This window comes from Leuciscus leuciscus (assembly GCF_965113295.1).
Source record: "Leuciscus leuciscus genome assembly, chromosome: 2".
NCBI classification, from domain to species: Eukaryota; Metazoa; Chordata; class Actinopteri; order Cypriniformes; family Leuciscidae; genus Leuciscus; species Leuciscus leuciscus.
The window spans coordinates 58493981-58508571 of record NC_138726.1 but is presented as its reverse complement, the minus strand read 5'-3'; the positions used below and the strand labels follow the sequence as shown (position 1 = coordinate 58508571).

The following is a 14591-nucleotide window of genomic DNA, read 5'->3' as shown; positions in this document are numbered from 1 at the left end:
TAGAAGGTGGTAAAAGGCTAAAAAACATTTTAAAAAAGAAAAGAGGAAAAAGGCTAGTCTAGACGTGTTTGTCTGAATCTAGTCTTAACTTCATTACACAACTCACATCTGTTTCTTAAACATTCAATTGCATGCAACAAATTGCAAAGGGTTCTCAAAAGAAGAACTGAAAACCAATCGCAACGTTGAAGAAGCTCTGAAACTGTAATGCCAGGCTGCTTTAACGTCAGTCAGGTTCTTCTGAAAAGCAGTTTGCTGCCTTAAAACAATGAGATTTCATTTCGGGCGACAGCAAACAAACACAAATTTACACCAGATCAAATAAAACAAGAAAACCAAAAGCCCTAAAGAAATCAGCAGTAATAAACTCACCATCCAGAAAGATTATAAAGTGCAGCGTCTACTGGGAACGCCATTAAATGACTCAAATTAATCAGTGTCTCTTTTAATTAGTTCATTGAAATGAAGCAAATCGTTTCCCTAAAGTGAATCAATACGATTGAAGGCCTCACTCAAATATCGGTTTCAGCTTGTATGCAATTAGGCTGCATGCAATTAAATCCAAAACACATGGCATTTTGTCACACTACATGGCTACTAGTTGGGGGGAAAAGAAACATTATTGGTAAGACTAATAATTGGAAAGAGCAGTCTAATAAGCTCCAATAACAGCAAACACGTCATGAACATTTGTAGTTTTATTGAAACTTAATACACAGACCAAACAAAAGACAAACAGAACAAATGAAGAAAACAAAACACATCTGGTATTTATCAGAAGCAAACTCACCTTAGTGTCACTGTACACAAATACAAACCGATAGGTAAAATTACGTTGACTGTACAATCCAAACTTATTCTCACGCACTCAGTGACCCCTTATGGAATATATAAAAAAGGTTTCCTTCAATCATACAGTATTTCTGAGAGGTTAAATAACAGAACTGGGCCACACTGCCGCCCACTGGTCAGCACGAGTACTACATTTACTCCCAAAACAAGTCCTAGAGGAACATTGTTGAGCTTGAACCAACACACACACACAAACACACACACACACACACACAACACACACACACACACACATGATTGAACTCAACTTCACCTACTGCATGAGTTCAGGGTCCATCAAGAGCTTCGGGAGAGTCATTTGAGACTAATATGAGCCAAACCAATCAATTAATTGTCTAGTGTGTGTTGGGAAAGAGCACTACGATGAACAGTGCTTTTAGGATCTGGACTGAAGGGTTTCACAACCACAAGAACCATGAAAAGCATTGGAGAAAAAATACGTTCTTGGGTATTAAACGCATTATCTTTCTGCACAGGCTGGCTTAAAAATGTGAATGACCTCAAACTCAAGCCACTGTTATCATCACTAACTAACGCAGTGGTCGAAGACTTTAAAAACAAAAAACAAAAAACCAGAAGGACCTGAACGGGTTCTGAAGTGGGAACGCAATTGCCTTCAAGGTTTCACAATCCAATTTGTTTGTACTGGCAGAATACGGTTAGCGCCAAACATATTGATAAGGTACAAAATGCATGTTAGTGTCTCTTTAAGATCTCTAATATCTAAATATGATGCATTCTGATTGGCCCTATCAATTTGTCAATCACTAAACCACTGTCCCACCAAGTATACCAACATTAGTTGTTTTAGGATGTTGATTTGTATCGAGAAACTAAGCGGTTTATTCCACAAAACTAGTTTTTTTGGTTTTGTTGTTGCTCTAACCTTCAGCTACTCACAACCTATAACCATCTGTTAAAAATCCAATCATAAAACATCTAGCTCAGTAGCTCCTCCTCCAAATCTCACGCAAACACACTCGAGCTTTCAGGACGCCAGTCTTAAAACAGCTGGACATGGTAAGTTTGCTGCAAACTTGTGCATTAATGTCAATGTTGGAGATAAACCGCCACAAGCATCGACCCTAAAGCAGAAAGCTTACCATCTGGCTGTTTTGTAATGCGAGGATCTCAGAGTAAGGTAGTTGCAATCATGCGATTGATCAGTCTAAAAGTGTCATTTATCAAGCAGAGATTCACTATCATGATCCACGGAGTCTTCGAAATCGTTCTGGACTTATGAAATGAAACTTCAGCTGTGCATTAAGGGTCAGAGGATCTACTCTATATCTCACGGCGAGCATGCATGTGTGTCCGTGTCTGTGGCGTTTAAGAGTTGTCTCCGTTGGCGCTGTCTCCATCGTCCTCTCCTTCCTCCTGCTCGCCCTCCTCTTCCTCCTCGTCATCATCCTCTCTTCCTCGACTCTTGATCTGCACACACCAAATGCAGAGTGAATACGAGCGAGGCGATATGGGATTTCTCTATGTCTGCCCTCGACTAAAGACTTTTCTAGTCGACTAGTTCATTTAAGACATTAGTCGACTAATCGCGCGCTTATATTAATAAGCAATGAATCATAATGCGCCTTTAATTGCCAATATAAAATACGTATAGCCTAATCAGCAATCACATGCAACACATAAGGCTTGCCACAGCGCAACGGCAAACAATGATTATGAATGTGTCGTGGGAAAAAAAAACAGATTGAGACGTCTTAACATTTTAATCATTTATTGGTAATGTGTTTTCGGCTGCAGAGATTAAGTCGACGTTTCATACGGATTACATAGTCTAAGAATATTTGTTCATTGAAATGTAAAAATGTCAGGCTTTCTATAAATATTTTTCTCATGTCTGTGAGGCAAGTATAGGCTCGGTTCATTTAAGACCGAATCAACAAAGCGCCATTATTTTTTACAAAAATAAAAGACCCTTCACAGTTTGCATTACTCTTTACTGTATGACCAAAAATGACGGAGTATGTTAAGTTAAACTGATGGCACCGGCGCCAGTATGTCATGCAGTAAGAGCTCTCCACACAAACGCTTCAATATGCGTCTCGGGTATATTTATTATACTTATTTATATTTATCTAGCAGGCTTGTAAAGTGCTCCTACTTGCGTGTTTCAAGTGATAAGCCATTTTTGAGGTCGATAAATGATAAGCGAATGATTGGATTTCCTGCCGTTAAAGATCTGTCTGTTACAGCCTGCGTGATTTGCGACTAATATCTAATTTACTCTGCGACTAAACGACTTATTACAAATGTTGGTCGACTAACGGCGAGTCGACTAGACTTCTCTCTGCTGTTTCTGGTTCTCTCACCTCCTCTTCCTCCAGCAGGTCTCCCTCGTCCTCGTAGTCGTTCATATCCGTGCTCTCGCGCTCCTTCTTCCCGCTGGAGTGCTGTGGGGAAACCTCCTCTGGTTTAGCGCCCTTCACATCTGCGCAGAAATAATCAGTGATTGTGTAAAGTAGGAGCGGTCAATCTTTTCAAAATGTCATATCACGATCTTATAACGATCTAAATCCTTTATATGGATCACGATCTTCCCAATTTTTAGATGTGCTACCGGGAATATCCAGACTGGAACACACAGTATTGCATTAAACCATCAGTTTTCACAATAGTCATTAAACCAAGAGTTAAGGGGTTAGTTCACCTATTGATTTTCTTCTGTGTGGGTGTGTGACGCGAGTTCACGAGAGAGCACCGCGACGCATGCGCGAGAACTGAGATGACGCTCACGATCATTTGATGGGAAAGTGTGAAAGGTGAGCCATTCATTTGGCGGCACTGGTAAGGCACTATTACGTTTTCTCGTTGGTTTCTCATGATTCGGACATCCAGGAAATGCACACTTTAGAACCGTTTTAAACACGGCATTGAGACCCATCAGCGTCATCTTCTCAGTTCTCGCGCATGCGTTCGTGACTCTCGTGAACTCACTCAGAGGCCCACACTAAATCAATAGTTGAATAAAGTCGTTATTTTTGTTTGTTTTTGCGCACAAAAGGTTGAGCCACTGTAGTCACTTGGACTATTTTAACAATGTTTTTACTAACTTTTCTGGGCCGGCAGAATGAAATTGCCTAGAAGCCTATGAAGGAGTGATCCAGCTCTCAGATTTCATCAGAAACATCTTAATCTGTGTTCTGAAGATGAACGAAAGTCTTACGGGGGTTGGAACAACATGGGGGCGAGTAATTACTGACAGAATTTACATTTTTGGGAGAACTAACCCTTTAAACACACTGCATAGGCATCACTGTATAAGCTTAAATATACATTGATTCTTATTAAATCTACTAGTTATTCAGTCAAGAGCAGCGAGTGATTTTGTCTTGGACATTAATGACAGACAGCAGGAGGTATTTCATGAGGCTTTAAGACCAAATGCATGGATCTAATATAATGACATGCATCCGATTTCTTTCCCAACTTAAGACAAAACTGATTGGCTTTACGTAAACACACGCCAAGACGGACTCGGCCAAGTCCGACATATTTTTGTGTATATTTGACCGTTTAGATGCAAGTCTTAAAACCCCAAGTATACTTTTGCCCGTCTGTATTTCTCTCTGTCTCGCAAAAAAAGCTCGTAGGGATCAGTCTCTTTTGCAGTTTAATGCGCTTTTAATAACTCTTTAAAATAAACGACAGTCACGTTACATGATTTGAACTGATTTGGACGTTAAAGAAATAGTTCACTTGAAAATGTAAATTCTGTCATCATTTATTCACCCTCAAGTTGTTTCAATCCTGTATGAGTTTTTTCTTCTGCTGAACACAAAAGATGATATTTTGAATAATAATGTTTATAACCAAACAGTTGAAGGACCCCATTGACTTCCATATTATTTTTGGATGTCAATGGGGTCCATCAACTGTCATATTAAATCGCCAGATGGCCCACCCATATGAAAAGGTGGTCATTTTTGCACCACAAACCAGAATTGTAAATATAAACTTGTGCCATTAGAAGCGAGTATATGTACTGGCCCGTACCTGATTTCTTGCTGTGGTCTCTCTCCATGCGCTCCAGGCTCTCCAGCAGATAATCCACTTTGTGTTTAATCTGAGTCAGTTCCTTCTTAATGGTTTGTAGATCATCAGTTCTCACTGCGCACGCACACACACACACGCTTATTAGCCCAAATGTATACTACTGTTTGGGGTCAGCAAGATTCCTTAAATGTTTTTAAAGAAGCTCCAAAACACAGAGGCTACATATATTAGATCTATAAAACATTAATTTAAAACCACCGTTTTCAATGTGAATATATAGTAAAGTGTAATGTATTCCTGTGATTAAAGAGGGGAGTGTAAAAAAGGGAGAATCCAGCATGGGAAAGCTCTCGCTGTCCTAGTCGTGTAAACGAACGGCCAAAACACACACATTTTTTTATGTTTTTAGTTGAAAACGGTGTTGTGTTTAGCCCGTAAGTTCCTAGAACTAACCGGTGCAAAAGCCCCTAAACTCAAGACCCAGGAAAACACTTTGCTTATATGATACATTTATGTTTTTAGAAAACTAAATTGGGGCAATAGCCTATGGAAACACAAAAATGTTTTCCATACTTATCCAGACATTATATTAAAAATGTAATTGGATAGTCCACTTTATACATTCTACGATCTATAAGTAACTTTGCAACAACGTCAACTGTCATTAGAGTATCAGTATGCCTAATATCTGCTAACACTATTGTGTTGGTCCCCCAACAGATATTCTACTGACTATAAGTAACTTGGCAACTACAAGTCAACTTATTCTCCAAACCCGAACCTTAATATCTAACCCTAACCTAACAGTCTAATGACCGTAATGCTGAGTTCACACTGAACGATTTTAGGCCTGATTTTCACTCGCCGACAGGTTTTGTGTATCGCCGACAAATGCCCTAAATCATAGTCAAATCGCTGCTCGTTCACGCGAGTGACAATCACGCAGTATGAATGATCAAAGACGCGATCTGAGAGAATCGCAGACGCCCGTGAGATATTTGGCTTGTGAAATATCTGGAGCTGTCGGCGATTCACAATCCTGCTGTGCGAATGTGTTCTGACTGAAGACTACATCGGCGAAGACCTACAGCCAATGAGAGAGCGAGATACAGGACAGCGGGGAGTTCGGGGAGGAGTTATAGACCACAATATCAGTATTTTAATAGGTTTATTTACAGTGATATCAAACAGAAACAAAGCACAAACATTTGCTTGACCAGCAGCACATTGCTAAATTATTTATTTACCCCCAACTCTCTTTGCAGAACACACAATCCTTGCTCTCGTCTCCCCAACATTCCCTTCTGCATAAACCGTTTTTTCTTCTTTTCGCTGCAAATCAGCGCACAGGCAATTTGGATCGCAAGCCTTCTTGCAGGCTATCATTTTTAATAATTTCAGTCTCACGCGAGAACTCGCACGCGTGATCTTGCATTATTTCCTTATCACTTCTCGCGTGTGTTTGGTTGTGAAACGTAGTTTGCGGAACAGAGTGGTCGGCTAATCTTTCTTTTGTAAAGTCAGAGTGTGAAACCTCCTGTCGCCGATCCATCGTTCAGTGTGAACACACACAGCAGAAGCTGAGTGTTACCCCAGATAGTCACACAGTGTTGAAAAGAACAGTGACCCGACTACTGACGAAAATCGTGCGGTGTGAACTCGGCATTAGTTGACATGTAGTTGCAAAATTACTTATAGTCAGTGGAACGTCTAAAGTGGACTATCGGAAAAATATATATTATTTTTTTTTCAAAACTGTGTAGGACCCCTGAGGAATAAAGAGTGAGTATAAAGGGAAAGCTCTCACTGGTGCGGGAGGTGCGCTGGCTGCTCTTGGAGGAGAAGCTGCTCTTGGTCCTGCGACTGCCGCCGCTGACGCTCACTCGCGCGCGCTTGGACGGGATCACCGCTCGCGACAGTGGGGGAGGGGGAGGCGGGGGGACACGCGACGGGTACGAGTACATCCTGAAACACACACATGCTCAGAGTAACACACACGCTCCGGGAATCATGCACTCCGTCAAATCCCACTTTAGACAGACATTAAAGGGGTCATCGGATGCAAAATTCATTTTTTTATGGTGTTTGCATATAAATGTAAATCTTAAATGTAAAATCTTATTTTTTAATCCCCAAAAAGCCTAAACACTCAATAATCAAGCTGTTTTGGATTTTCTGAGCAATGTGATAATATGCAGTTGCTCATATCATTTAAAGAGACGCACCGTAACGGGTCGCTGTGAACAGGGCTGTTTTTGAGGAGGGAAAAAACAAAACAAAAAAAGTGTGTTACAAACTTTACATGAAGACCCAAAAGTAACATACAAACTTGTGAAAAATGGGCACTCGATGACCCCTTTAAAAGCCTTTAATGAATAATGAAAAAAGCATTTGATGAGTTTAACCATGCATGAATCTTTCAAGAGCGAGCGCTCACCTGTCATAGTAATCTCTCTGAAAGTCGTAGTCCAGATCAAACGAAGGACTGTGGGGGGAGAAGGCAAAGAATTAACAAAACTTCTACACAAACTATATAACGTTTTAAAATAGAAAAATTATATGAAATGCAAACCTGTACATATCTCCTGCAGAGCGTTTAATAGTCTTTGACCGATGAGGTTTCGGCTCACCAGCCAGATTAATATCTAAAAAAGCAGAAAGATTAAACATTAAACCACAGGACAAGTCGATTTGGATGAAAGCGTCTGCTAAATGAATGAATGTAACCGTAAACATGAGGTGCTCATGCATGTAGACATTTAACATGCATGTAAAACATCTTTCAATGCTACCGGTACGGTTTGGCAGAATGTTTATACTTTTAAAAGTAAGAGGGATCATAGAAATTGCATTTTGTTTTTTTTTACTTATGCTATTGTAAAATGTGCTTCCACCCAAAAAAAAAAAATAGCCATAAAGCCTATTCTTGAGATTTTGCATTAGGCTTTACTTTAAGGAAAATATAATTCGTATTTTTTTTATTTTCAGTGGACATTTGTGTGAGATTTCCCAATGACTGAAATGGGGAAATACTGAAGTCTCGAAAACTACTTGCCAAATTCACATTTAATTGACATATTTCAAATCAGCAACTAAATGTACGCTTTTATGGGACTGTTAATATCAGATTTTGTGTCAGAATGCAAAACTTAATATTCCAAAAATGTTTGCTTTACTTTAAGAAAAGTATAATTCTTATTCTTTTGATTTTCAGTGGGAATTTGTGAGATTTCCCAATGACTGAAATGGGGAAATACTCAAACTGTTGGCCAAATTCACATTTAATTGACATATTTCAAATCAGCAACTAAATGTACGCTTTTATGGGACTGTTAATATCAGATTTAGTTGCTGATTTGAAATATACTTACCGAGCACCTGTCCGACGATCATCCTCCCATCTTCCCCGCCGACCGCCGCTCTGGCGTTCCTCTCATTGGCGTATTGGACGAACGCGAAGCCTTTGTGCACGGAGCAGCCCACAATCTTCCCGTACTTACTGAAGATGGCCTCCACATCAGCCTTGGTCACCAGCATGGTGTTGAGGTTCCCGATGAAGACCCGGGAGTTCAGCGAGCGCGGATCCGTCTTGTTGGTGACGTTACTGGCCATCAGGCTGCTGGTTGTGGGGGAATGTCTGGGTGAAAAGAGAGGAATGGAAGGGGTGTGCAGAAGATTGACAAAGACGGGAAAGAAAAACGAGAAATTAGCTTGTCGATAACAACACTAATGGCCACAGTAGCTGTTTCCATCCAAAGTTGCGAATTTAACCATTTTCAACTAAAAATGTAAAGATTTTTATGCGTTTTGGCCGTTCGTTTACACGACAACGGCGTTTTGTGCGCCTGAAAACGCAAAGTTTTGAAAACGGTCTCCGTGTAAACAACAAAAACGTGAATCTCTTAAAACGATGACGTCATGCACATGCGTATCACGTGTTCAGTCTATAGTGCTTCATCGCCATCTACTGGCCTGGCAGCAGAATACAGCCGTTTTTTACGGATCAGTGTGAATGGGGATCGATTTGACAATGGCGTCGTCTGTACACGGAAAACTCAAAGGAAAAACTTCTCAGTTATGCATCTCGTTGTCGTGTAAGCGTAGCCTAAATTTGGAATATCGCCTAAAACACTTTCCATCCCATGTGTTCATGAGAACAAATTCACCAAACTTATGCAAAGTAACAATAATAAAAAGGAAGTTGCTGCAACCGGGGAAGCCTCATGTCCTCTCTCGAGTTCGGATGCCTGATGTTTGGGAACTCAACCGTCTGAGAGCGTTCTGGGAGGGAATTAAACCAAATCATTTTGACGACAGACTTTAGCGCAGGCATTTCAGAATGATTGAGGGGCCGTTTACACGACACCGTTTTCAACTAAAAATGGAAAACTTTGTGTGTTTTGGCCCTTCATTTACACAACAACGAAGTTTTGGGGCACTGAAAACACAAACTTTAGAAAACTATACCGTAATCATCTCTGTGTAAACTACAAAAACACGAATTTGTGAAAACGGTGACGTCATGCGTATTACGCTTAGTCTATAGGCGCGTAGTGTTTCTTTACTAAATGACATCGCCACATGGCAGCAGAATACAGCGTTTTTAGTCGTTTTCGAGGATCCGTGTGAACGGGGATAGTTTTGACATCGTTTGACAAACACAAAGGAAAAACTACCATTTTTAGTACGTTGTTGTCAAGTAAACATACTCTAAAACAACATTTGAGATGCTGTGTAATGAGATTGGTCTGCTGGTTAGTCCAGTTATCTGATCAAAGTCAGAGTGTTTTGTTGTTTCTCATAATAGTTCATGCGCATGTCTTCTTATCTGATACAAAAGTACATACTTAAAGCCTATTTAAAGATTTTTTTTTTTTATGCAATATCCCAAAATTCTCAAAAATAAGTGGATGGAAACCAGCTAGTGAGATCGGATCAGTTCTGGAGTTAGTGTTCATGTCAACATGAAACGGCATTCGCAACCCATTTTACTTCAATGATAACATGCACTGTCAAATCGCTCAAATAAGACCAGAAACACATTATTATTGAGTAAATGTGGCCATTTTGGTTTCATGTTGACTTTAAATGAATTCTTACAGAACCACATGAAGATTACAGTCCAGATCTATTTGCATTTTCAATTGGTCCATTGTTATTACTACCAGAAAACAAGACATTTGGGATAGGAACAAACATTTCCAAGATGTATGTACAGTTTGTAACAATCAAGATCAAATGTTTAAGCATCATAATTCACATTGGTTTCATAAGTTATATCAACTAGTATGCTTAAAATCAGAGCCACAGCAGCCAAATATGAAGCTTTCCTGTACTATAATGTGCTTAGGTGTACATTTGAAATCAGAAGATTCACATATCAACTAGAAGGGCTTGTATGTTATAGTTTATGCAGTTTGTTGGGCGATGGTGTTCATATCTTCACACACCAGGACTGGGCGAGTAACGTAGATATTTATGGGCTGACTTTAGATATTGCATGCAAACTAAAAAAGCAGAAGTGAAACTAATCATCCAGGTGTTTTATTATCGCTTTGCTTTGTTTATGGGTTTGATGAAGAGTAATATGCATGGAAGTGTCTTTAAAATGTATCTGGTTTTAAGAAGCACTATGTGTGTGGATCATTTTCAATGCTTATGGCACGTTAGAGCGGCAAACTGGTGTTTGGAAATATCTTTGGACGCTTAGACCGCCACATAACGTTCACATTGAGAGATTTAAGAGTGCTGAGGGGGATGTTGGGGGTTGAATAGTCAGAACTCACTCCATTTTGTCTGTAATTCAGGTCGAGTCGTCTGTCTGCCTGATTCTGTTGGAGAGAAGAGGGTTGTTATTGGACACCATTGAGCTGCTGCTCAGCAGTGCATTGTGGGTGAAGGTCGTACTGTGTGGGTGGGTGATGTAACCCACCGCACTTTAAACAGACGTCACACCAATTTTAACACTTTCCCAAGGTCAAACACGCAGTCTAGTGTTCGGCTGCTGCCACCCAGTGGTTGGTGTACAAAACTTGAGGCAAAGAAAATGAAATCCAGACAGATATCCCAAGTGAAACAGAACAGCCATCTCATCTGTGTTATTTAAACCCACTCAATCCCAAACTAAAACCCTTTTAATTTAGAGGAGAAATGTCAAAAGTGTGCTTAGCCACGTGACGAAATGACGCATCAAATCCTGCGCTAATGAAAAAAGAAAAAACCCTTTGAAACAGCCGCCAAAGGAGATTAAAAGATGCCTATCAAGTGATGCCCTCGGCACAGCTTAAGACACACCATTAATCTGCATTACAGACCACTGAACACAAAGAGATGAATATCAGTGTGTCTGTAGGAAATTTCAGTATTATAAAGATGAAAGTTTAAGGCCAAAGAGAGTCAGAGGTCTGTGCAAATGAAAAACTAAAATTCTCCTCAGGCTCCATGATAGATAGTTGGAAAATACACATGAATTTAGGGAAATCTGGACCTGTAATTGGTAATAAGTTGCATATTAACATTACTGTATAAATGTGCCCTTGTGTTTCCTCAAGGAATTTGAGAATGAAGACCATTTCAATGTCTTAATATTAAATTGTCAACAGTAAAATGTAATGAAGACAATATTGTTTTCTCAATGGTGGAAATGTGGGTATTTAAGGATTAATGTCTCAATAGCAAAGCATGACTGTATAAAGCCAAGACTCAAGACCAAATGATAATACAGTAAATACAGTGTTTTCACCCCTGACAAATGAAGATGCAATGGTGTAAATGTGTGCATTTCAGCATGAAAGTTCTTGGGAAATCAATGAATTTAAAATGTGAATTTTAAATATTGTTCTTGAAGCATCTATCATGGCAGCCAACATGCTGAAGACTCATCTTTGCACTTGTATGGGGGCGGTGAAAGACAGAAAATATGTTTTTAAACGACATGAAATGAAGAAAAAGGTAGACGTAAACTTGCAATTGTCCTCTATATAGTACACTACCACAAATTCAAAAGACCTCAGTATCAAATGTTGGGATTCTCTCTAAGTGTTGCTCAGAAAAACAGTGTGTCTTTGGTTTAGTGTTGTGCTAGCTTGTTTGCTTAAGCTAATTCAGACTATGAAAATGTCTCTAATTGAACTAAATAAACAAAAATGCACAGGTCTATACACTATTTATAAAGTATTTTTTAAACTATGGCAGATTTAAAAGGTGACGAAAGCAAGTAAAGGCTACACACAACAAACGGGAGTCTAGTCTGCACACTTTTCAGGAAGATTGGTGCGGAAGTGGAGAATAAAGTAAAACCAACTTACGGATTGACGTGGGTCAAAAAAGCTGCCTCAAAAACTACAAAAAAAGCAAAATGAATAAAATCAGAAATGAACATCTGAGATGTGCCCCTTTTAGATCACTAAAGAAAGGGGAATGTTTTTTTGTTTTGTTTTTTAACCAATTGAGTGCACTGGGCTGACAGACCTGAAGTCTAGCCTACACGATAGGGCTAATCCATCTTCAAGACAAATTTGGTGTAAAATGTGGACTTGATTATGAAAGTGTGACCTTCATGAGTTTAAAGAACATGTGTGTTGTAGTCTATACAAAGACATCATGAGTCTAGACCAGGGTTTCCCAAAGTGTGGGTCACAAGTTCTGTGAAAAATCTAATTTAGTCAAAGATAACACTGAATCAATCCCATGTCATTAAACAACACTGTTTAAAGTTGTAGTGATCCTGTCTTTGCAGTCACATTACAACACTTGTTTCTTGTGATAAAGCAGAGAGAGAAACTGATTCAATTACAATATAAACAATGTAATTCCTCCCTCCACATTCCATAATCAAATCAAATATATAAATAATTGTACAACATATTCTTGAGAGAAATAATAAAACACTATTGAGATAATAAAATAAACCAAATGTAATGAAAGTGGTGGACAGGCTGGTTATTCATACCCAATATCTCAGGGGTGTGTATGATTCGCATGTTTGGGAACCCCTGATCTACACATACATTATTGATAAAAGCAAAACCAGTTTTAGCTGGAGTATGATGCTGATGTGTGCCAAGTGATAAACATGATTTGGTGCACTCTATACTCATATAAGATAGGCCTACTCATTTACCAAAACAAATGACAAATACTTGTATAATCTATATCAAGCACAGAAATAAAACAAATTTATCCACTTTCAAATGTGATATTGCATTGAAGTCTTACACGACAAAGTGTGTGTGTGTGTGTGTGTGTGTGTGTGTGTGTGTGTGTGTGTGTGTGTGTGTTGGGAGGGAGGGAGGACATAAATATAATTTTCATATCAAGACATTCAACAAGAGCTTCTTCATGGGCTGAAATTTTGGATTACACACAGATATGATGTAATATCTAATTGAATAGATCTATGCAGCATGGGGCAGTTGAGCACATGAGCGAAGGCAGAAATACTGATTTTGGCCCACTTCTTGAAACATTTATTAAATAAATAGTAATGCAACCAAGCTCAATTATCATTCTTGATGTACTTTTAATGGAAAGATTGACCGTTTACATGATTTCGCATAGACCTTGGATGCAATGTAAAAAGTGTTCAAATGGTCCATGCTTTGAAATAGATAATTGCATGAGGCAGAAAACGTGTTTTCTCAGTCCATTAAAAGTGCTGAAACAAATCAAAACCTGCAAAAACGGCGCCTGAAAATTCAATCGACACGATTCTGGAACGCAACGACCCTCAAAAATAGGAGCAAAAATAACGCCCAAATAACCGTATTAAAAAGGACACGCTCAGTCCAAATGTCTACAGCTGAATAAAAATAGTCTACTCGTGTTGGGGGGAAACAGTCTGTCATCTTAAAAATGGTCTTAAAACATGATAAATATTCTGAATCCAGGACATGGAGGGAAAAACGACCCCATCTTGAAAACACAACCACCGGTCCATGAGACATTTCCTCCACAATAACTTCAAAAAAACAAATAAACCAGCTGCTCTAGCAGTAGTCCTGCAAAAAATGGGGTGAAAAATAACTCCTACTTTGAAAAATAAAAATAAAATGGTGCGGTCCTCTCAAAGCATATGTTTTTTTTCTCTCTCTTTTTTTCCACTGCTCTACCACGGCATCACAAAATGTACGCCACCAAAGCCAAGCAGAAAATGACCAGAAAAATGCATTAAAAATAAAAAATAAAAACCACAAAAATTCTCCAAAGATAGTTCAAAGTCAGTCAAAAATAAAAAGTGACAAAAATCTCTCGAATCAAAATACTCACCGGGAGTTTAAGACTAAAAATGATTAAAATTCGGTGCTGTACTGTTTTGTGGATACAGTCCGTACCAGCTCGTTCAGTAGACACCGACCAGACGAGTGCACGAAATGGCGTCGAGCAAATGCGCACTGAACACAAGCCCCGCCCCGCTCTGCATGTCCTCGAATCTCATTGGCTGCTTTTCAACGCGCCGGAGAAACAGATGACACCGATTGGTGGATTTACGCGTCATTCTCTTGTACGCGTTTCTTTTTAAATAAAGAGCACGTCTGATTGGTTGATGCCGGATTTGGTTAGCAAGCAACCTCCCCTCGGAGCAGCACTAATCGCTTTACAAAAGCATTCATCTCATTTATAAATTAAATGGAAAGCTTTCGTACAGTTAGGTCGTTGAATTTGAAATAAAGTTATTCACGAAACAAAAATGTACTATGGTAAACCACATTTCTTACAAAATAGTTATT

The 14591-nt window shown here is 39.2% G+C and overlaps 1 protein-coding gene across 6 annotated transcripts; it reads right to left on the bottom strand.

Moving 5' to 3' along the window:
• Positions 1–685: 685 nt before the first annotated feature.
• On the bottom strand, positions 686–14243 carry hnrnpc (heterogeneous nuclear ribonucleoprotein C). Of its 6 annotated transcripts, none has more exons than XM_082162433.1 (11): positions 14131–14243; positions 12171–12204; positions 10650–10694; positions 8235–8500; positions 7436–7508; positions 7301–7348; positions 7089–7112; positions 6671–6828; positions 4864–4977; positions 3180–3298; positions 686–2283 (listed from the first exon to the last, which is right to left on the bottom strand). In XM_082162433.1, the coding sequence occupies exons 3-11, from the start codon at positions 10652–10654 to the stop codon at positions 2182–2184; spliced, it is 909 nt and encodes a 302-aa protein (XP_082018559.1). In that variant the 5' UTR covers positions 10655–10694; positions 12171–12204; positions 14131–14243; the 3' UTR covers positions 686–2181. The 6 variants fall into 6 exon arrangements, with proteins under 6 accessions (XP_082018559.1, XP_082018562.1, XP_082018561.1 ...); XM_082162436.1 differs by having other exon boundaries at positions 8364–8500; positions 14131–14241; XM_082162435.1 differs by lacking the exon at positions 7089–7112.
• Between the last annotated feature and the right edge of the window lie 348 nt (positions 14244–14591).